This window comes from Thermobia domestica, chromosome 12 (genome assembly GCF_964235325.1).
Source record: "Thermobia domestica chromosome 12, izTheDome1.hap1.1, whole genome shotgun sequence".
Lineage (NCBI taxonomy): Eukaryota > Metazoa > Arthropoda > Insecta > Zygentoma > Lepismatidae > Thermobia > Thermobia domestica.
Window position 1 is genome coordinate 197954421 of NC_137465.1, and position 25447 is coordinate 197979867.

A 25447-nucleotide genomic window follows, 5' to 3' on the forward strand; every position below is an offset into this window, starting at 1 on the left:
TTCCTAGATTTTTTATATAACGATATGGAGTTATTCTCCAAGTCTATTTCAGAGAAAAGTCTTGTGAGAATGTCATTCCCAAAAATCGGATTAAAGTCAGCATCTATGATGCGGAAGTAATGTGAAGAGGTGCTGGTGCCAATTTTGAATTTAATTACAGCTACTTCCTTCATAGTTATAACTTTGTTAGCAATGCCCTTGATACGAATTTGAAATGGTATTAGCGTACATTTTGTGGGTACGTCCCGTCTTGATCATAGACTAAGACTAGAACCCGTATCTATTATAGATGGTAGACTGCTTGCATTTACACTAATATTAAGCAATAGTTTATTGTTTTCTATTTCCAGCTTAACATGTTCTCGGTGTTCATTATAGGGCGTCTGGGTGAAAAAGTTGTCGTACTTATCCTTAAGTTTCCACTGTTGCGTGCACTTCCTGAATGCAATTACGTTTTAATTGTGGTGGTGTTTGTGTGGCCCGCGCCGACTTTTCTGAAATGGCCCGCGAGGCTTAAATTTGGCCTGCAAGCCCATCTACGCGTTTCCCTGGTTGGAATTTTTAGGATTATTCCAACACGTGGAGGCTCCGTGGTTCTTCTTATAAAAAATTGAGCAAACTGAAATTTTATCGCCTTTTACAGGTTGGCAAGTATGAATTAGGATTCGTTTGGCTATGAAAGTCGTTCACAGGAAATGTTGAGGGGCGGTTAGGTTGGCCGATTAAAGAATGAATTGCTTGTAACAATTCCACATAATTCCTCTTCTGCATGAGGTCCTGAGACTTTTCCAATTCAAGAAGTCGATCCTGCAGGCGCTGGTTTGTTGGAAATGACTCTAACGCTATCTTTTGCAGTAAATGTTTGAAATCCCAATGAAAGAAAATGAATTTTCTGTTTCTCCGAAGCTTCTAGCATTAGCTGTCTGACGGTTCTTAATTTCCTTAAAAAATATGAATCGACCGACACATTTTCAATTTGTTGAATTTGGAAAATTTCTAATTCCGCCTTATACGCTGGTAAATTTGAGCTGGACAGAGAAATTAATTTGGTTTTAAGTTGTTCGTAACTTAGTGTGTCAAATTGGTTTTGATTTTACAATTGTAAAACAAAACCGATAGCTACGTCCTGCAGATACATTGGGAGAATTTCTTTTTTCTTTTCGGTTGTCTATGCCTGAAGTAAAGCCAAATGATCGAACAGCATGAAAAATCGATCGGGTTCGTCTGTACTCGACCCGAATATCTAGTTAAATGAGGAATATTAACAGGTATACGGGAGCCTGATTCTGCCATATTGTTATCACCTTCTTTATATGTATTTTTCCCGATCTAGGTGTCGGCATAAATATCTGCCAGCCTATAACGAATCTATCTACCGTAATGTGAATGTATCTGACAATACGGTACTATCTTTTATATGATCCTGCTTTTAGTAACACATACACTGTATTGTTAAAAGTTTCTAAGTCCGTTTTTTCGTTAATAAAAAGAGCGTCCCGTAGGAAGGTCCTTTTATTGTCTGTAAATAGACGCCCACGCATCTACCATGTCAAATTTCATGTGTAGAGCAATAAAATGTACTCGGGATTTGGACTTTCGCTTCACCTTTTTGTTATAAAAAGTTTTCTTACATACACAATTATAATAAGCAATTTCTCTAATATATATTTAGGTAAGGTTAAGATAGGAACCCGGTGACCAAGCGTCGTGGGCTTTGAGGTGAGCTACTCTCTGTGACCGTGCGTCGTGAGAAAAAGGAAAGAAACCCGGTGACCAAGATTTGTGCGTTTAAGGATGGGTACCTCTCGGTGAGCAAGCGTCGTGAGTGGTTTTTTAGGTGTTACGATCAATCCGGGAGAATTGATGTTGGTCGAGGCGTGCAGTTCCCTTTTGTGCTGTATTGTCGACTTCCTTCGTTGATTTTCGTCCTTCCGAGTGTTTGCGATGTTGAGCGACTCTTCTTCGGGACCGTCGTCTGTTTGTTTATATTTACTATTAACACATGTAGTGCGCATGGCTATTGCATAGTGCGGTGACGTGGGGATCCTTACAATATATATATATATATATATATATATATATATATATATATATATATATATTGCACGAGAAAAAAATATGAAACAGTTTCTTAAGTATCTTAGGTAAGGGATTTGAATATTCTGTGTTAGTGGAAATTTTATTTATAATTAATATTTCTAAACGTTTCTAAGCAACCAATATTTCTGAGGAAATCAAAACCAACATGGATGTTTCTCTTTATAGATAGGTTACAAAGTGCTTTCTTTACGTGAGCATGATCCTAGATTCGATTAATGCTGGATGATTAATTGTTAGCTGGTTTGGAGTTTAGTGTACCGAGCACCAAAAGTGTATGATGCCTATATATTACTGTGAAATCATAATCACTAAGCTCCCAGAGGGAGTTGAACTTGTGTCTCAAGCAACAAACCTATGTACACTAACCATTAAACCACAAGGGAGCCTCTTGCGTTAGAGATAATGCATTTTGATACACAGATGGCATGTGTTAGGTATTTTAGATCTGTGAAAGGAAGCAACCTTCTAGATAGATTTTCTAAGATATTTTGTCAGAACAGAAATTCCCTACAGGATGGCTATTTTCTTCATACGATATTTGATATTAACTTTCTATCCTCTACTTCATTTACAACATGTTGTCTTTAGTAACTTACACATAAATTTATATTCCAGAAAATATGAACATATTCCGTCGAAACAGAAGAAGAACTACGTAGACTACATTCAAGCTGTTGGGAATATTAATGTGACAAACATGGAAAAGTTTGCAAAATACAAGAATTATAGTGATCCCAGCAATACGACTCTTACTCATATTCAAGAAGAGGTAAGATGTTAAAGCAAAGTTTTTAAGCATGTCAGCAAAATTTGTACCTATCATCTTGTAATAAGCTGGAAATTATTAAATCAATTTGAAATAACTTGGTTCAAATTGGAGAAATGTCACGTTTTTTATAATAACCATTTATCCAACACCCTAACTAGAAAATCTAGACTTACATGCTCAAGTTTTAGTAGATAATAAGGAAGAAATGAAACCTAACCTCATGACCTGAATATATATGAGGTGTCTCAAAAGTCCCCTGACATTGGGTAACTGTTATTGGGTAACTGACATTGGGTACCAGAGTTACAACAAAATGTTAGAGGGGAAATCGTCCCCAAATATTACGTTTTCAATCTAAAGTGCAGCAATTCTTTCTCTTAAATCGGACGAGCCCTTTAGGCTATACACTCTTTATACGCCCAATATTAAATGAACATTTAACGTTGCCATTTACTGTACCTACATCAGTAAATGAAGTTAATGTCTTCTATGGTAACGTTTTATTGGCCAGTTCCCATTTCAAACATGTTCCCATTCATCATACTCTTACAAAATTTGTCCACCTTCCGTCTCGTCCTTCCCTCCCTCAGCCCAAGGTAAATGGCAACCTTGCATTTTCATTTAACAATGGGCGCATAAAGAGTGTACAGTTCAAACGTCTCGTGCAATTTAAAAATTCCTTCAGTTTAGATTGAAAATATCATATTTGGAGACGGTTTCCCCTCTCACATTTTGTTGTAACTTTGATAATAACTAATACCCTATGTCAGAGGAATTTTGAGACATATTGTATATCTATATATCTTTAATCCTAGAATCTAATCCTAGAGCGTAGACTCTAGCAACTTGATAGAATTTGACGAGTGGCGCCACTATATGAAAATGGCCAGTGAATTCAATATCTATCCCTCACAAAACATCACACACACTGATGGAACGCAAATATTCAAATGGGAGATACATTATTTAATACGAATTTGGTGATGATACATTATAGTTTGTGAATAATGATAATAGATTCCTTGTCATCTCATAAATGACAATGGGAATAAGGCGTTATGGAAAATTAACGTCGTTAATGTGCGTAAAATTCATAATTAATTCTTAGTGACTTTTCTTTTGATTAATTCAAATTAACACACTTGTTGTAAGGATTACACCTACATATATCTAGGTGAATCGAAGTGCTAGCTATGCTCAAAAGTTCATTGTAAACGGTTGAATCATGTCCTTGCTTTGGTCGTTTTATGGGTACGATGTGGGAAATTAGGACACTTTCTAGAATACTCCAGTTACACTTAGCAGTGGGATTTTTGAGAACGTTGGAGCACGTTGCCACTTATTGTTAACTAGCATCAATTATCCATTTCGCTGGGTTAAATTAAAAAGTTGTAATATGTTCCGTTAGTCAATCACTTTTTAGTAACACTAGAACGCTCTGTGAAATCATTCATCTTCGATCACTTTCATATGTCTTCTCTTCCTCCTCTCAAGTCGAGCGTGGCTGGATTTCGATTTAAACAGCATTAGAAGTGTCCTGTTCATCACAGCGACCTCGAAAACTACCGATTCGGCACTATTATCGATCATTTTCAATTATATATATATAATTTCCTCCATCCATCCCATTCCCTCCATCCAATTATATATATACAAGGTCTGTATGATAAGTAATGAGACTCGCCGCGCCGCGGCGCGCGTGTCGCTGGAGCGGGTTTGTCGGTGATGGAGGATGTAGGGGGGGGGTCCGAGCAAAGCAACGCACCGCGCGTCAGTTGGCTCCGAGCCTTAGTGGAGCGCGGACAAGCCTTGGACAAAGCCCTTGTGAACATTCTTGTCACGGCGGAAAATCAACAAACATGGAGGGTTCCATCGAACAGCGTTATGCGATCAAATTTTGCGTTCGCCTGGGGAAAACGGCTACTCAGACGCTTTCTCTCATCACGGAGGCCTACAAAGAGGAAGCCCTATCCAAAGCCCAGGTGTTTCGTTGGCACAGTGCGTTCCGGAACGGCCGGGAAAGCGTTGAGGATCTGGAGAGGGCTGGACGCCCGACAACAGTGACTACGGACGAAACTGTGGCAAAAGTGAGGGATCTCCTGAACTCAGACCGTCGATTATCGTTGAGATTGATTGCTGATGAACTCGATATGAACCACACAACAGTGCACAAGATTGTGACGGAACAATTGGGAATGAGAAAAATCTGTGCGAAACTGGTGCCGCGAGTGTTGACTGACGAACAAAAGCAACGACGTGTTGATTGTTGTCAGGAACTGTTGAACCTCATGAACAGTGACCCTAACTTTGAAGATGACGTCATAACAGGTGACGAGTCGTGGGTGTTCCAGTACGACCCTGAAACGAAACGTCAAAGCGCGGAGTGGCACACTCCTGCGTCCCCGCGCCCCAAGAAGGCCAGAATGTCGAAGTCAAAGGTGAAAACAATGTTGATTGTTTTTTTGACAATGTGGGGGTGGTCCACAAGGAGTTTGTACCCCAAGGACAAGCCGTCAACGCCGCCTTCTACAAACAAGTCCTTGAGAGACTGCACAGGAGCGTCAAGCGGAAAAGACCGGCGATCGCTAGCCGGTGGAAGTTGCATCACGACAATGCCCCTGCCCACACCGCCTTCTTAGTGACCTCCTTTTTGACCCGGATTGGGGTGGAAGTCCTTCCACAACCACCCTACAGCCCAGATGTGAGCCCGGCCGACTTCTTCCTCTTCCCGAAGCTGAAGCCACGCTTGAAAGGAACCCGTTTTGCAGACGTCACAGCCATCCAAGCAGCCGTGACCACATTTCTAAAGGACATGCCGGCTGCTGACTTCCAGGGGGCGTTTGCAGCGTGGAAACATCGATTGCAGAAGTGCATCGACGCAAGAGGAGAGTACTTCGAAAGCTTTTAAGTCCCTGTACAGATCAGATCAATAAAACAATGTTTCCAGACCTGGTCTCATTACTTATCATACAAACCCTGTATATATATATATATATATATATATATATATATATATATATATATATCCCCTCCATCCCGTCCCCTAAGTTGCACCGCGAAAGTGATATGACAAAAAAACATATCATTCCCGAACCTCATCTAGTTGAAAATTTGATCGTGATCGGTCAAATGCTTTAAGAGTGATGAAGTGACAAAGACAGCCAGTTTCATTTTCAATTTTTAAATATCTCTCTCCCTTCACTTTTCCTACGTTCCACATTCAAAGTGAAATCACGAAAACATCCCAGGACTAAATCTTATCTATGTTGAAAATTTGATTGAGACAGATTGGGTGTTAAGTTTTGTTGTTTTTTTTTATATATTTCCCCTTCTTTTCCCCTCCCCTTAGTTCTACCGTCAGAGTGAAAGGACAAAAACTTTGCAGGTTCGAACCTCATCTACGTTGAAAAGTTTGATTTAGTAACTCACAAATATAGTCACATTTAGCGGTGTTTGGCATATTTTCTCCTACTCCACTCCCCTACCTTCCTCCGTCAAAATCAAGTGAAAAATATCTCAGATACAAACTTCATCTATGTTGAAAATTTGATCGAGATTGGTGGTTTGGTTCATGAATTACTAAGGTTTATTTATTTTTATATCTTCAACTTGTAGCCCTCCTCTAAGTTACATAATCAAAGTGAATAGATATAAACAGTCCCAGCCCCGAACATCATGGATGTTAAAAATTTGATCGTAATCCGTAAGGTGGTTTAAGAGTGATAAAGTAAGAAAGGCAGTCACTTTCATTTTCATTGTTTTTAGATATATCTCCCCATTCCCCTACCCTATGTTGCAACGTCGAAGTTAAATTACAAAAAGTGACCCTGCGTAGCGTAGTAGCTAACACTCTCGCCTTCGGTGCAAGAGGTCCCAAGTTCGATTCCCGGTGAAGTCACTCAGTGGAAAAAGTGTTAAAACCTTCTTCAGGTCAGCCATCCTGAATGAGGTTTTCCTGGTTTTTCCGCATCCATACTAGGCAAATGCTGGGGTGGTACCTAACTTATAGGTCCCAGGTCACTTCCTTCTTTCCCTAATCCTTTCTTCCTTTCCATTTCACGGATAGTATGCTCGCCGAGGAACGTTATCACTCATACGTGACGAGTTAAATGACCATAGATGTTGAAAGACCAGAAATCTAAATCCTACATCCTGAAATGACGAAACCATTCCCGACCCAAACCTTATCTATGTTGAAAGTTTGATTGAGGTCGGTCGGATAGTTCAAGTGTAATTAAGTTCTATTTATTTTTTATATCTCCCCTCCTCTTCCCCTAAGTTACACCGTCGCAGCGAATAGATAAAATAACTTCTAGGCCCAAACCTCATGAATGTTGCAAATTTGATTGTGGTCGGTCGAGTACTTCAAGAGATTAAGAGTAACAAACATAGTTAGTTTTGATATTATAATATAGATGAGGAATTTGTATACCGAGTTTCAACTCCCTAAGATGAGACTCCCGTGAAATACTATATTGCTAGTGTTAATAGTCATAGATTCTTAGTATATGCAGTTGAATGAAAGTAACAATGTAAAAATCATGATCCGTGTCAAATATATGAAATACTAATACTCACTGTATTTAGCCATTTGTTTACAAATAAAAAGTACAATTCCCTGAAAAGATTTTTTTAAAATATGGTTCAACACGTTAACTCAAATTGAAAACTATACTCTGAAAGCTACTAAAAACTATATTGTTCAATTTGACCCCCTTGGTCCTTCAAGTAGCAGATCCGAGCACGGACTGTCTAGGGTTAGAAAATTTAATTCAAAAGGTTGACCCATTTTCTCCTGATAAAGAAACAAACAAACTTTATCACTTGTCAAACTTACTATGGGAGAAGATATGGACATTCTCCTTCCTCTCTTAAGAGCGTAATATCCAAAAACGCAGAGCAATATGTCCAGTTGTTTTCACCACGAGGATTATGTGTCAGATACCTCTACGTAACTTGCAGCAATATTGACATACACTAAGTTTGGTATTAGCACTGAGGGCCTTTGTAGTACTTAAGATACTCATTTTAGTAATAATAATAATAATAATAATAATAATAATAATAATAATAATAATAATAATAATAAGATAAAATCTTGTTTCAAGGTTAGTGCTAACAACTTCCAATATTAGAGCTCCTCCGTGGCTAAGAGGTTAGCGTACGCGCCTTTGGCGCGGGAGACCCGGTTCGATTCCCAGCGGGAGCTCACGTGGTTCGGATTCCACGTTAATCAGTAGGTCCACGTCTCATATAGCCTCGCTGCTGAACAGGACGTAAAACTCTCAATCAATCAAAACTTCAAATATTCACTTCAAATGGCTATTCTGTTTTCTGTGATGATGAGAAAGACTTCATTCGAACGCGAAGAAAGCGAATATAAAAATTATACCCTTCTCCGCTTAAATGCAGAATTCAATTTTTTTTAAATCTTTGACGTATACCATCTTATTTTCAATGAAAAATGTATTGACTTGAATGTTTCGTGAGATACTGTGCGTATTTTGATGATAAATTTTGAACTCATCTTCTCTTAGGATAAGAAGTTTAAGAAAATTAAATGATAAAAAGTTTGTTAAAGTTATATATACTATATTCAAAGTTCATTTTTAACACTTATTTTTCCTTTATGTTGTTTCTTTTCCATTTTTACAATATACATGTTGGCCAACATACTTAAGCTAGAAATGTGAACAGTAAATTGGATTTGTGACATGTGGGACATTTACGGAAGGATATTTCGAAATTCGATGAAGAAGGGTTGAAATCATGGTTACAATTATTCAAATATAATGTCTATGTCTCGAAACTCCCTAAGTTTAGAGAAAAAAATGAATTTTAACTTTACGTTTAAACTAATTAAATACATATTTTATCTTCTCTTCATAACTACCTAGAAGAGAAGGAAAAGAGTTATGGTTGTCCAATGGTTTAGATGAAATATTTAGAAAATAACATACTTAAAACTGTGTTTAATTATAAAATCCATCAGAATTGTACGCGGAAATCACTTTCAATTTGAACTGCACAATACCTAAATGAAAAACATTATTCCAACTAGGTATTTAGTGTGATTGTAGAACGTGTTGAAACTTACATTCAGTGCAAATGAAACCACAATATTAGTTACTCATTTCAAGCTAATGATTAATTCATGAAATGTCGATGTAGTTGGAAATCGCATAGAAAGTCGTTAGAATATGAAAAATAGTCAATATTCAAGTTGTATCATTATCATATTCTTAAGATTTTAATAAAATTTTTCCAGTTGAAGTTTTTAAACTTTTTTCCTGCCCAAGAAATAAAGGGCAGTTTACTGCAGTGTGAAAAGAGAAAAATCAATTTTCTCTCAAACGGCTCTAACGATTTCGTTTATGTGTAGAACATCAATATTTCAATAGTAGCTCCATAGTGTGGTACGTCATATCTCTGAGAAAAATCTAGAATAGGGTTCTACTCACGCGAGGTGAGTTTTTTTAGAACCTTTCCCTCGTTTTTGATTTTGATTACATTTGACCAGGCGACCTTCTTCCTATTACGTAAATACATATTCCATTACTAACCTGACAATATAGCATACCTCATTTGTTCTGAAAAATTCTTTATGGGTTATTTTCTCTTGGGGATATTTTTATTGGAGCAATTTTCTCAGAACAACTGAGAAGATTTCATTCGTGTTTCGCAAATAAATATTCTGTTAATAATTGTCTATTAGATTATTGTTAGATTATAATCTATACGAGCTAACTTACTTGCCCTATAAGTCCAGAAGAGAAGTTTACCCTTAGAGTTAAGTTTATCTGGCGATTTTGTTCATATTTCAAAAATATATATTTCGTTAATAATCTGAGCTCCTCCGTGGCTAAGAGGTTAGCCTACACGCCTTTGGCGTGGGAGACCCGGGTTCGATTCCCGGCGGGAGCTCATGTGGTTCGGATTCCACGTTAATCAGTAGGTCTACGTCTCGTATAGCCTCGCTGCTGAAAGGGTCGCTAAACTAAAATCAACTCAACTCGTTAATAATCTAACAGCATGGCATGACTTATTGGTTGTAAAAGATGCACATGGATAGATTATTGCTTGGGTTGAGTTTTAATTTGGACAAGTTTCTCAAAAACAACTAAAGCAACGTGGTTCATGTTTTGTAAATAAATATTTCAATAATTACGTAACAACACGCCTTAACTCATTTGTCTTTTAGAATTCCATAAGGAATATTTACTCTTCGTTTTTTTTCGCGCAATATTTTTCAGAAACGAATCAGTTGATTTTGTCCATATTTCATTAGTAATCTGACAATATCGAATAATTAGTTCATCTTGAAAGAAATCTACAAGAAGTAATTTATCATTGAGGATGATTTTATCATCATATTTTACAAGTAAATATATCATTAATGTCTTATCGCAAAAATTAGTTCTTATGAAAATACTCAGAAGGACTAGTTTACTTTTCAGACAATTTCCCCTAATTTTATTCCTATTTCGCAGATAAATATTTCACTAATAACAGCGACATAACGTGATTTATATTAAGACATTTGAGCGAGAGAATTTTCGGCGTTGGCCCATACCTATTATTTTTGAAAGTAATACGAAAGAAAAACATTATATCATAAAAATATCTTTATTTTTGAGTTTAATCTTCTCGAAATTTATCCTTCTTAATCATGTACTACAAAGACAGTGCCAATGTATAACAAAGTCAAGAATATGCTTTATTTAACCAAATCAGATTTAATTCAAATTTGGGCACACTGTAATTTTCTCTTCGTTTTCTTAAATTACAGGTAAATGCTTACCCAAAGTCGTCAGTTGTTCATGTAGTTACAAGGGACGCATACACAAGAGTTCCTATGAAAACTGGGTTCGGTTTGTGCAGTGCATTTAACTCTGATTTAGTAGATGACACACGGTAAGGCTTTCAATCAGTTAAATTCTATATATCTCACTGTTTCACTATTATTGCTAATTATGTACATACGTTTGAATGAAACATTAAGAAACTAGAGTTTGCAAGATATTACAACGTCTTGAAACATGTAATTGTAGTCAATAAAATGAAACTAAAAATGCCACCACAAGAAAAAGAACAAGACTTTAAAGGAAACTAGTATAAATAATTAGAAAATCTCTTTCATTGAGCAAACACTTAATATCCGAAAAAAGAGCACATTTTAGAGGATTGCTTTTGTGTACCATGCATTAATATCATTTGAATAGTCTTTGACAGCTCTTCCAGTTACAAATGCTACTTTCTGACTCGTGAGTGGTTGATGGAAAATCTGGAAGCGGATGATCAGTAGATATCATCCTGTGACTGAGATAAACGTGCATCCAGTGATGATGTCATCAATTCAGCTAGTCAAGTCAGGAAATATTTCTGCCCAGAGCTAAAATACTTCTTTAAAATACACAATGTTTTAGGGTAAAAAGCAATCAGTTAAGTTTTGGAAGAGATAAATAGGCCCAATTGTCTGCAATTCTTAAATTTCGGACGTTTCTTTCTTCGAAATTCAAGTGTTAAGTGATATGGATAATGTGCGAATTGTTTTAACATTTGTAGCACATTACATAAAAACAAAGGGACCTCCAGTAAATATTCCATTAATAAAAACAAAGTTTTGGATGTACCTCTGGTTTATGAGATGCCTTGAAATATGTATCCTGAAAAGTAAAAGAATGATTAATAACACCTTTGTCCAAATACCCATAGATATATTCCTCTAAACATTTGACAGAACAACTTTATATCTTTAGTTTCAGGCTATTCTTGTTTAGTTCTTATTTTTCCTCGTTTGGTAATACTAACATTTTTGACAGTGTTTCTGTTGACTTATATTACTCCTATTTCGAATTAAACTTTCATTTCACAAATATCAGGTTTGGCGTAATGTTTGCTTTTAAATATAGTTGAAGAACACTAATCTTACGCAAAAAAAAAAAAAAAAAAATGCCTTCACGATAACAGCAGAAATATTCATAGCGATTTATCAATATGATACTTTATTATTTTAATTGTAGTTAGCTGAATAACTTTATTACTTTATCCCGTTTATATTTTTTACTCCAGTTCTCCCTCTTTTTCTATTTCACCTATATCTGCTTTTTCTACTGTTACTATTACTAATACTACTATTTGTAATCTATATACAGGGTGTTCATAAATGATTACCATGATTATAATCATTTATAATAATCACGGTATTATTATTATTATTAATTTTATTATCATTATTATTATTATTATTATTATTATTATTATTATTATTATTATTATTATTATTAATAATCATAATTGTTACTAACTGTGCATTTTTCGTTGCAGATAAACAGAGAAATTATAAAGTTTCTCAACATTTGTGTCATATATACCACTTGTGCCTTTATGAGCGCTATGTCTGAATGTTTTTCAGAAATAGACAGAATGTGTTGTGTGGCTTGTAGGAACATAATAATTAGTAAATGTATAGTGAATGCTTCGGATGTGTTACGTAAAGACACCACGTTAAGTAAAAATGGATGCAATGGACTCCGTTAAGAAGGGTTCAACCGGTGTCAGACCAACTATTTCTTACTAGTCTGCGGAGGCGGATTAAATGTGATAAATAAGGCTTCTGCCTTTAATGATCAAAAAACTTTATAAAGATACATGCTCTACAGATCTCAAATATGCATTTATATGACCAACAACAACCGTACTTTTGTGTCCAGTAGTCAGAAATATGCTTATATCTAATTAGATGTGTAATCAAATAGTAAAATTAGAATATGACACGGGCCGCGGTGGTTCAGTGGTAGAGCGTTCACTTCTGGTGATGTCCTTGGTCCGATCCCAGCTTTCGCCAAGTGAACTTTTTGGTGGACAAACACGGTATGCATGGGTTTTCTCGGGGTTCTTCATTTTCCTACCACTTTTTATGTTCCACTATTTCATTCATTTCTCATCATCAACGTCTCCTTTACCCTAGCCGGCATAACCGTGGGACGTAAAATTTATTTAAATAATATGACATGTAGAAATCCGAGCCTTACTCACAACTATGCTGATGCGTGAAATTGAACATCTGTTGGATATTTTGCGTGAGAAATTGGGGGTACATTTAAAACTTTAGTTTACTGTTTTCCGTACGATTATAACCGTTGAGAGTTTCGGAATTTGGAGTTCAAAGCGTTTTATTTATCTCTGCACAATTACGAGTTATGTTTTGTAGTCAGTAAACATGTATGGAAATCCTATTCTTTTCTTGGTGGCAATTGCCTTGATACATGTATATTCTATTATTTATAGGAAAGTATGGTATGACGGTACAAACGAAAAGGAGGAAGTAGTGTTTGATATGAGTGGCCTTCAAGTTTTCATTGGTCTACTATATCCACAAAAGAGTAATAAAGTAAGTAGTATTAAAGTTTAGAAATAAATGAGAAAATATCATTTGGAAACCGTTAATTACTGACAAGAGTGTAATATTGCTTCAATTACTTTTCTTTTTACTGGAGCAGGATATCGGTCAATATTTATCAACTCGAAATCTAAAGCCCCCAGTAGGTCGTAAAGTATTATCACAGACTTCATATTTACTATTGGACCTGGTCATAGCCGCACAGCACTTCAACGGAAACATTTCCTTTGCATAAGTCTTTCGTTGTGAGTTTCCTGATTGAATTTCTTTCACTTCACATATAAATCAGCTCACAACAACAAGCGCTCTGCGAAGAAGACCTTTTGGAATATTTTTCAAACATCCAAATGGACAACACTCCCTGCACTGATTTTGTAGGATGTTCAAATAAGATATAATCCGAATGTCGGCTTCATGCACATTGGGGTCTATTCACAAGGTGGATAACTTCTCGGTCCGAACCCTTCCCGCACATGTCATATAGAGACAATTCATTGTATTTGAAACATGACATTTTGTAAGTGTAAGTGCCAGCTGAGATGATATTAAACGGCGTGACAAACATCTTGACATTTGAAGGCGGTGCTCCAAGTTCCCTTTAAATGCTGCTAGCAAATGAGAGGCCAGCGGTATTATCACGTTTATTTTGCACACATCCACGTCTATCCCCTGTCACCTGATCGCGCTGTAGTTTGTCTGGTTACCCATAGCCACACTCCTTTACAAGTTGGCAACGTCGCGCCAGAGCTTGCGTTTTATTCGTTTAGCTTAAATACCAAGATGTTTGTCACAGACCTTAGAATTAAACGTTTTTATTTTACAGGTCATTGATTTAACCATGGGGCAGCCAAATATGGAATTCTCCAAGAAGGAGTTGCAAGGCGTCACCAAGTTACTCTTCAATAGAAGTGACATACGAAATCTATAGTTGATTACTAAACTCATTTGGTGAACTTTACCCTTTATACTCCACTCTGAAGGAGTGGAGCTCAAGCATTAAGCATGGCGATTTTTCAAAAGATGATGAGATATGTGGGAGAATAGTGTCAGAGTGACAACTCTGGAAAAAGTGGATCAAATTCATGACCTCATTTTCAGTAACACGAATTTCACTTCAAGTGATAGATAAGACTTTGCACATATCCAGTGAACAAGTCTGATCATTAATCCATGACCAGTTGGACATTCACAAACTTTCAGCAAATGGGTTCCCGAATGTTTTCAGGCCAATGAGATAGGTAACATGTAACATCTTCTCAGTTGATTTTGAATCACAACTTTGTGAATCGGCGATTTACGAAAGATGGAAATTTGTTCCACTACTTTGATTCTAAGGCCAAACAACAGTCATTAAAATAGCTCCACTAAGAATCTCCAAGGCTAAATAAATTTAAAGCGAAGAGCTCCGTGGGCAGAGTGCTTGCTCCAATGTTCTGGATGGTGTTTTGTTATTAAATTATCTTTCAAAGGGATCAACAATAACATCATAATATTACTGCAGTTTACTGGCTAAGATCAATACCGCTCTTAAAGAAACATCCCTTGAAAGTTGAAAGGAGTTGTATTATTTCTATAAGAGAATGTACCCGTTTACAAGAGTGGATGAACGACTGATTTTCTGAAAATTATAAGGTTTCAGTGGATTAACCGCACACCTTAATCACCAGATCTTGCCCCTCTGATTATTATATCTTCCCTAGGTTAAAAAGTTCTGAAAGGACACAAATTTAGTAGTGATAAGGAAATTAAAGCAGCTATAAAACAGAATTTTGCAGATCAGAAGATCTTTGAAGGGGTCGATAAGTTGGAGTGACGATGTGTCAAGTGTGTTCATCTTGACTATTGTTCCTGTAGCTAAAGTCATTCCGGTTCAGAGCGAGAACGTATCAGTGTCCCTCGTATTCGAGTTGTATTACTAGATAACTTATTTCGGTGAATGAATGCCTTTGAAACTGGATCATCATAGAGGAATGTGATATTTAGTTTGTACAAGGGATGTAGGACAAGTCTGTTGATAGTACACTGTATTTACGTTGACATTTGACACACGTTCGCAGTGGTAGCTTACTACATAGCATAAATATATATGATATAAATCTACTAGATATTGCAATTAGATATTGAAGATATTGTCACATATATCGAAAATACGTATAAGTTACGTATAATAGAAATACAACAGATGTAAAATGTCCTATCCTTAGCTGTAGAGGCAAACGTTTAATGAAAATAGCAGATAATTGCGTTCATAGCAGATACTTGCCTTCAGTGGAAAAAGGAGAATAAACATTTATGCTGCATTGACAAATCTCTTATAGTTCAGTCCTTGATGTCCTTAGAAATGAAGTATATGACAGCGGCTATTTGGTAGTGTTTTCTGGTGTGTTTGATGGCTACACCCTATAGTTATATGTTACCCAATAGATAACACTTATTAAACACGTTTTCAGTCTATATTTTCTTGTTTTATGCTCTTCTTCCCCTCTATATAACATAAAATCCTTATGGACCTTAACATAAAACAGTATCGTTTGTGGTCAAACCCAAGGCCTGTAGTACCAGAGGTGAACGCCTTACTGCTAGCTTAGCGTGTACAAGAAAGTCAACTCATGAATATTAATAGAAATCTGAAGAGAAAAAATCTACCTATTAATTTCTGGTCTTAATTTAAAAGCGAAATAGTAAATTGTTATCTCACTTATTGAAAAGAAAATGTATCTCCGAAACATGGCAGAAGATAAGATTTAAGGATAAAGAGAAATAGAACGAGAGAGATTACATTGATGGAACTCTTCAAGGGGAAAGTTGTAACATCAATGGAGAATGAATAACTAGAAATCGCAGTTTATAGAAGCTTCTCAGTTTAAACAATGAATGGATAATACCTATTATACAGGGTTAGCCTAAAAGAAATAGACAATTTTAGTGATCCCCAAATTAAGAGTTTTAATAACATGGTGAAATAACTTACATGAGTTGTAGGGTACATCTGGAATTTTTTGTGTTACAACTACAGCGGTTCTGTGTGTTATTCATTTATTACACGGAAACATCTTGTCTGTAGTCCAATTCTTCCCAAATACGCATCAAAATCTGACTGTCCACCAATGTAACAGCATCTCTGATTCGTTCTTTCAGTTGCGTCAGACTTCGAGGGATAGGGGAACATACACTTTATCATTTGTGAAACCCTACAGAAATAATCACATGGTGTGAGGTCTGGACTTCTTGGTGGCCATTCAGTCATAGCCATGTTCTCATCATTTGAACGGTCAATCCACCGCCTAGCAAGAACTTTGTCAAGGTAACCTCTTACATCGGAATGCCAATGTGGTGGGGCTCTATCCTGCACAAATATGAAATAGTCACTATAGTCTTCAAGTTGTGGTTTCAACCACAGTTGCAACATGCCCAGGTACGTTCTTCCAGTAACGGTTTCTTCTTGGAAAAAGAACGATACACACAACTTTCTGGGCGATACAACAAAAAACACATTAACCCTTGGGAGTCCCTAATCTGCTCCACAATCTCGTGAGGGTTTTTCACTTCCCCATATACGCACGTTATGTTTGTTTACGACACCGCTAATGTGGAAGGTTGATTCGTCCCCAAATGTAAGCAGCTGAAGGAAGTAATCCTTTTCTTCACAAAGGTTTCGTATAAACACACAAAACTCTAAATATTGCTGTTTGTTACTTTCGCCGAGACTTTGCAGTAATTGCAATCGATATGGATAGAACTTGAGAATGTTCCAGACAATCGTTTGAGAGGTATCAAGTTCCTTTCCTCCACGTGTCGTCGATTTCCTCGGTCTGCGAACGTAGCTCGCACAAACGTGCTCAACTATTTCATTTGACACTGGAGGTCTTCTCGTGGATTTCTTCTTACACAGGCAATCTGGCTCTTCAAATTTATGCACCCAGTCATAAATGGACTGCCATGTGGGTGGTTGTTTGCCGCACTTTGTCCTAAAATGACGTTGCACTACAGTAAATGATTTTTTGTTGGCGCATTTCAAAACTCAGAACGCCTTCTCAACTCGACTCGTCAAATTTCTCCAAGCCACGTCAAGGTCAAGTTCGAGAGCAAAACCGCTTACGTCATACACCCTTCACTAAACAAAAGAAAAACTATCAGCAGCAAAACTTCAAGTATGTACGCATGTACCAAAGGTAAAATCGTTTTGCTAAAAAATACATAACATTTTATACATAGTACAACTGTCTACTTCTTTTAGGTTAACCCTGTAATTTAAAATTAGCTATACGAAATTATATTCATTTTATATTGCACTATCACTAAAACAACTACATTTACGTTCTGTTTTCTTTCTAATAGTATTTCATCAATTCTAAGTATGAATATCCAAAGTTAAGTAAGAACTATTTAGAAACTGGGGAATCAAAACTTATGTTTGGTTATAGTTTGGACTTAACTTCAACTGTGAGTTCACCAAGTATAAGAGATCTGACTGTAGCTCAAAGGAAATGTATATTTCGAGATGAAATTAAGCTGCTTTTAAGTCCTATCTATACTCCAGTAGCATGCACTATTCAGAGGAAATACGAAAACGCCATTAGGAAATGTGAATGTGTTCCGCATTTGTTTCTTAACACAGGTAAGTTTATGTTTGCTCCTTAAGACTGAACATTTGATTCACTATATCATAATTTAGTAAATAATGATCATCACTTTCTATTTATTCTTACACGTAAAATGAGTGGGTTTGCTATTTTAACTCTCAGAAACAATGTATGTGTAAAGGCTAGCGTAAGATTTTTTCAGTAATATTTGGAGGTATTGTATTAGAAATAATCCAATTTGACAAGCAATTCCCTACGAGGGATAAACAACGGAATTTGAAAATGTTTCAATGCTCTTCCATATGATTTATTACAGAACTGCTACTAATACTTAAATTTCTTTCTTCATCACAATCTATTCTCTTTGTACCGCTCCTCTGTTCAAATTTTATTTGTTTGAAAATCAACATTCACGTGAATTGGATAGCGAATTCCCCGTTTGGTTTGGCTTCCAAGTCTTGCTTCCTGTGTGGTGGAAATATGAAAGGTAATTCACTTCGAGTTCATTGTTAAGGGTCATAACATCAATGTCGATCCTTATTTCAAATAGTTTGAGATAATGTATGCTGCACTTTGCCAAAACATCCTTCATTGGTGAAGGATTCATCAGCAAAGCGTCCTCTACAACAACGAAATGTAAAACCACATTCGGATCGAGAAACACTACAAAAATGAAATAATTTGAGGACATCGAACTGTTGCTACCCCCGGCTTTCATTCCTGACATTGCCCGTTTAGATTACTACCTAATTCGATTCATGTCGCACTTCTCGAATTCTCAATGGTTCAACACGCAGTAGGATGTGGAAACAGCATTGAGTTGCTCTTTTATCTCTAAGGACGAGACGTAATATCAACATGGGATTGAGGAACTGGCAGGGAGATGACCACAAATAGTGCAACACAAGGAACTATACCTTGAACGTTAAGTTACTTTCAATTTACTATAATAAATATAGGTATGTTGTGTACGAGAATATGCAAAGATTTTCTATCATTCTTGTAATGAATACCTACCAATGTAAAATAACATTTCCTTATCACTTTATCACATAATACATTTCTATACTTAAATAATACTGTTCATGACTGTAGCTTATATTTAACTTGATAAAGTATATGATACAAATGAATATTACTTTCTCTATAGGAAAGTAGGGATATACTATATCTACCTACTATGGACAGTTCAAAACTGTTTTTTTTTCAATTCTACCAAAATTATATATAATGTATCTATATATGATACGCACTTATGTAAACATTTGTAAGTGACAGAGGAGCAGGAATTTATGTTCGCGCCTTCTATGTGCCATAATCAAATAGAAAGATAATTAAAGATTACATATTAAAATGCAGATATTTTGGTTTAGATTATATTGTGTGAAGCTTCTGTAGTCAATACATCATAAATTATGCTTATCATATCTTTTATTTAGAGTAATAAGAGAACTAGTCTTTGGCTGGGCTCCGCCCGCAGACCCACATGTTAACCCGGCCTACGGCCTCGCATGTCTTATGTACCTCAGTCTTTTGCATCAGGAGTGAATTTCGTGCATTTGCTCTTTAATTGCATTTCCTGAATTTGGACCAGAACTCGCGTTTGCTCGGCCTACGGCCTCGAAACTCCTAAACCAACAATTCTACCAAATTGCAAATTTCTTCCCCTACTTCAACTACCTAAAAGATAAGATTTTGTATCCGAAAAAACGCCTATTTAAATAACATGGCAATTTCTTCATCCCCGTTTAGATCCATTAAAAATTTAAATTATTCACTTTTGGTAATTTTCCTTTGAGTTAGTCCCAGAAGGCTACACTTATGTCAAATTTCATCATTCTAATACTACGGGAATTGCCTCAATATGTTGGGATGTAAAATATGTTCCCTTTTAAATAACATTAAGATTTTTCCGTTCCTCATAAAACCATTCTACAGTTGGAAATTTTTGTTTCGATGACTTGCTTAGGTAACGATAGAGAAAAACTATAAGCATACCGAATTTTTTATTCGAATTCTAAGTACCTAAAATATGCTATTATAGGTCCAAAAAAGGTCCATTTAAATAACATGGGAAATTACTTCATCTCCCCTTTAGACTACCTGAAAATTAAAAATATTTACTTTTGGCAATTTTCCTGTAGATAAGTTCCAAAAAGCTACAATCATTCTAAATTTAATCATTGTAGCCCTACAGCAAATGCCCAATAATTTCGGCGTGTAAAAGGTGTCTCATATCAATAATATGGGAAAGGTTTTGTCAGTTATCCATAAATCCACTCTAAAATTAGATTGTTTTGTGATTTATTTAGTTAACGATAACAAAAACACACAACCATATAGAATTTCAAGTTTGTATACCAATTCCAAGTACCTAAAATTTGACATTACAGGTCCAAAAAAGACCCATTTAAATAACATGGTGAATTTCGTCATCCCTCTTTGAGTTTAGACTCCTTAAAAATTAATAATACAATATTTATTTTTGACAATATTCCTCTAGATTAGTCTCCAAAAGCTACAATCATGTCAAATTTCAAGTTTTCACGTCAACCGGAAGTGCCCCTTTATTTTATGTCAGTTCATGTAGTTTTATATATATAGTTAGGTTATTAAATTATGTTACATGCTGTTAGTGAGAATTCGTATTTCCTCTAATTTGATCACGACATGATCCTTATTTCCTTACAGGATCATATCCAGAATGCGACACAAAAGGACTTTCATGTATCGGAGAGGAAATAGGTAAGATCTCATAATATGTAAGGGCACATTGGCAATGAAAACAGTTTATGGGAAACATATTTCGTGCTATGCATTTTCAGGGTTCAAACTCTCGTAAAATTTACAAAAAAATATATATTACTTGATTTCAAAATAGGGTTGTATAAGTAATTAAAATACATCGGATCTTAGCTTACACATTTGTAATAGACCTAAGTTAGAAATATGACATGCAACGTGTGCTTCTTACCATATCATATTCCATAATTTACAAATGATTGAAGTGAAGTCACTCGAGTACTACTGAACAACATGAGCGATTTTTACTGACTTCGAAGTTTCTTTGTTCATTTTCAAGCCATTGGTAATTTAGTAGAATATTCCAAAAGGCTGATCAATAGGTAATGGAGACAAGTATCTCAATTGGGTTAATTAAAAAGTGATTACTGTGCACTCCTACTGCGAAACGAGAGAAAAGGTATAGGCGTATTTATGGGGTATGTCGATGCATACCCAAATAAATTGTTTAATTGTTTTTGTTCTTCAAATGTTATACTTTTAATTTCTGTTTAACCTTACACGTTAACGCTAAGGGAGATGGTAAGAAAAATGACTGCGCTCGAAATAGTAGAATGAAAATGTAGGAGGGTATCGGAGAACTGCGAGAAAATCCATTCCCACAGAGTTTTATAAATCACAAACCTCACTTGATGATGGTTTGAATCGAACCAGTAAATTCAAGCTCCAGAGCTAAGCGCTTTTCTGCTAAGTAAACGCAGCCCTAAAATTATGTTACCGGTAGTTCTTTAATTCGTTGCAGAACTAAACGTAGATAGAATGAGCAAAAATTAAAATATATTGAGAAAATAAGTAGGCTTTAATTACCTTTATACACAGATACACCCGTATAATAAATTCTACTTTAACTACCTATGTCCACATTCATATGAAACATTCTGGGTACATTTCTAGCAATTCCGGTTTTATCTAGAGATATTATCAAAATGGTTCCGAATAGCGTTCACAACCAGATGCTTTTTCTAATGTCTAATTTCCTTATTTTACCGAACTTGGGACCGTCATCAAGTTGTGTTGGATTGCTTTCGCCCATAGTAATATATTTTCTCGACGACCGGTTTAGTTTACTTCCAATTAGCTTGGGAGGGATATGGAGATCATGCCCATAGAGACCATAACACAAAAGAAATTACTCATGTGAACTTCTGCAAATGAAATGTTCTTGACTACCGTGTAAGCCTGTATGTTTCATCAAACATCAGTGCTCCGAAAACTATCAGGCAACAATAATACATCCCTGTTGCTGTACATTGTGGCATCTCAAATGATCCTCTTATACAACTCCATATTTGTTTAAAGGACGTTTTGTGAATTTGAATACTTTTAATAATGTTTTAGGAGTCGGTATTGATAAACACAGGATAAAGTGATATTTGAAGCGGATGGTCAATTGCAAGCTTAACAAGTTTAATTTAAACAGTGAATACTGGACAAAAGCGATTGAAAATGAATTCTAAGATGTTCTCGTTTATGACGCCATAGCCTTCAGAGATGTTATTTTGGAGATGTTCGTGTACTCAACATTAAAATCAAGGTAATTGTAACAAAGTTCTGAACACTAAGTATTATTTGTGGAAACATATTTTGTTTGATATGTAGCGACAAATTTAGAAGATGTCTTGGCGAATTCAACATCCAAGATGGGAGAGAACAAATATCTAGCAAACGATTGATACTTAATACTGGCACTTGTGTATAGTGATCTTTAGATACTTAGTACTTGGATATGCATATAGTGAGTTTTAGATTCATTTAAGTCTTACATGTCAGTTTAGACATGAAACGTTTTTGAAACTTAAATTGTAAATACACATCTAGAAGTACTTTAACTTTAGTTTAACTTTATTTCAGCAAAAAGTAAGGGAGAAAGTATAGAGAAAATGAATAAGTGTCCCGCAGTATGTGATGAAGAGAATTTCAAAATACTCTTCGCATTCAAGCGCATGTAAGTGAAAATATTAGTAACTAGCATTAACTATAGAATAATTAAATTGTACTATTAATAGTATATGACAAAAAAAAACTTTGAATGATAAAGTATTGGCCTATAACAATCGATGCTAAGGTAAATTTAAATCTACATGTTTAGTTTCCAGGAACTCGAAGAAAACTTTTTTAGTAAATCTAACAATTGATTGGCTTTGAATGACAACCACGAAAACTATTAAAATGAAACTAACGCTCAAGTTTACATTGAGGAAGCATTTCTTTATGACAGAAATGAGATGACAGTGCAAAGTGAGGTTAATAAGACTGAGTTTAAAACTTAGGTTTCACTATGAAATTTTAAATACTGCCTAAGTAAAATATCATCCAGAAATAAGATCCTTCGTAATAAAAGGAAATATTTTGTTTTAACCATAGAGTTATAGAATAATTACTAGAGGCACAATCGTCGCCACTACCTATGTAATTCTAGCTACTATCGCGTTGGAAATTGGGGCAGTCATTTGTTATCTACGGCAAAAAAGCAGTCGACTATTGCTTTTTCCATGTGTAAGCGATGTCATGAGATGAATATCGTGAGATGAATGGTGGAAGCATTCCCCGTGCTCGTCGCTTATAGCACCACAATTGTCAGGAAAGAAGTCCAACTGGGAATCAAAGAAATGTAACTTTAAGGACATGTTACACCCAAGTCTATCGTAACAGTGCAAAAGATTTGCCACAAGATCCTTATAGTTTTCTGTCCTATTATTTCCTAAAAAACTTTGTTAATACTTGAACAAACGCATCCCAAGCTAACTTTTCATCAGCTGTCAGAATGGTGTTGAAATGCTCATCTTTGCACAGTTTACGTATCTGGAGACCCACAAAAATACTCTCTTTTATTTTCGAATAACTAAGACGTGGCAATTTCTCACGCAAATAGAGAAATGCTTCCACAGTTATGTTTATGGCCTTAACAAAGTTGTTCATTAGGCCCAGTTTTGCATGAAGAGCACGGAGAAGTATGTTCTTGGATTCGATAAGTGCATAATGCTGTAAGGTCTTGGTTCAAATGATTGACGCTTAGGCCAATCTTTCTTTTTATAATGAAATGCTTTGGTGCGGCTATCCCAGAAGCACAGGAAGCAATATTATTTGGTGTAGCCCTGTTGTAGCACAAGTAATATGCCTATGACTTTCAGATCCCCGGAAATCTGAATTTAAGCTTGTCATAGTTCAATCGCAATAACATTGTTTCATGTTATCATGTTTCTTTCATGTAAGGTGCATACCCAATCGGAATCGATGGTAGTACGTTGCCATTATGCAGGAGGACACAATTTAGAGTTATTTTGGAGGAGTCGGTGAACAACCTCCACTCATCAATTTTATAGTCAATACCCATAGCTGCCATTAGTCCCTCTAGATCACTACAAAATACCAAGTTATTTACACTTTCGAAAAATGAAAGGAATGACATATGGCGGTTACGGAATGCAGTCACATTTACCACCTTATCAAGGTAATTCCACTGTTGTAGTCATAACGCCAACAGTTCAGCTTTATCTTTCGGCAATTCCAGACCTCTCACTAGGTCATTAAGTTCACAAAGTGCTAATTTGTGATTCTTTGTACACTCATCGTTACTCACAAAATCAGGATCTTTCGAAGAACTGGGTTTTGAAGGTGATGATGCAGCACTAGTTTCACTACCGCCCTCGTCACTATCACAGTCAGGTGGAACAGGAACAGGCAGTCCATCTCCGTGAGGCACTGGTCGCATTTCCGACAGTATGTTAGGATATATCAAGGAAGACTTTTCTTCTTGGAAATACCATGTGTTAGCGGAGTTGTCATATAAAAGTAACAATCATCCACATGTTGGTTTGATGGTTCTCGCCAAATCATGAGTATAGCAAATCCCATGTAAGATCTTTTACGGTTTGACCACAAATGAAAATTCGAGACACAAGATATGCAACATACATGAGGAGCCCTGGGCTTGTCCTGGTCCCCGATTTCACATTAAAAGTACAGCCTGTACGTCTTCCTAATATATGGAGTTATTGGCCTCCTTCGCGATTTCCATGTAGCCTGTCCGTAAATGTAACAAAAATAGCACTATTTACGCATTTGCAAGACATTTTGAATCACAGGAATTAGCATAACCACACGCACTAACTACACTTCAATAACACGTTCTTCCAGCACAAGAATACAACACAGCTTGTAACAGAGAGAAACTACACCTAAATGAAACATGCTCTATTCCTCTCTTCCCTTCTCCTTTCCTTTTCCGTTGTTTCTACGAGCCCGGGCTAAAAATAGCGACAAAATATACACAGCTATTGTTGCCTGCAGGAAACTTAATCACTTTGTCTACAATCAGCGGGGTTTGAAGCCTATATGAGAATGGATTGACAATGAATGTTAATAAAATATAATAAATATAATTAAATGCACCCCTCTTTAAGTATAAAGCGAGACCTAATTCCACTTTTTCATTGTCGTTTTCGTTATCAGCGTGGTCGATATAGTTAACAAACATCTATTTCATTCCAGTTACATTTTCAATGTTGGCTAGTGTTATTTAAATAAATAATTTTACTAATAGATCAGAAGAGCACCATATATTCCTACTGTGACATAACGCAGTATTTTTATTGCTTTTATAAATTTTTTATCTGAAAGGGGAGTAAGAAAATCCATGTACAGAAACATTGAATACAAATGAAGAAAAGACGTAAAACATATTTTAGGCTTCTGTACACCTCTTTGAACACACGTTGCCAGCTGCATATTAAAATAAGATATTCACATTTAATCTTAATAAAAAGAAAAAAAAAACAATATATTTAACTA

The 25447-nt window shown here is 35.9% G+C and overlaps 1 protein-coding gene across 1 annotated transcript; it reads left to right on the forward strand.

Annotated features, from left to right (window-relative positions):
• The first annotated feature begins 24 nt into the window (after window positions 1-24).
• On the forward strand, window positions 25-22605 carry LOC145666230 (uncharacterized). Its single transcript, XM_081733296.1, has 7 exons — window positions 25-116; window positions 2716-2869; window positions 10659-10783; window positions 13160-13262; window positions 17610-17889; window positions 20546-20599; window positions 22508-22605. The coding sequence occupies exons 1-7, from the start codon at window positions 25-27 to the stop codon at window positions 22603-22605; spliced, it is 906 nt and encodes a 301-aa protein (XP_081589422.1).
• Window positions 22606-25447: the final 2842 nt, after the last annotated feature.

What these genes read in the sequence shown, in the direction of transcription:
- LOC145666230 (XM_081733296.1), top strand. Translation starts at nt 25, where the DNA reads ATGGAGTTATTCTCCAAGTCTATTTCAGAGAAAAGTCTTGTGAGAATG. An exon ending in TCAGCATCTATGATGCGGAA is followed by an intron (nt 117 to 2,715) that starts GTAATGTGAAGA and finishes TTTATATTCCAG; the next exon opens with AAAATATGAACATATTCCGT. An exon ending in ATCCACAAAAGAGTAATAAA is followed by an intron (nt 13,263 to 17,609) that starts GTAAGTAGTATT and finishes TCTTTCTAATAG; the next exon opens with TATTTCATCAATTCTAAGTA.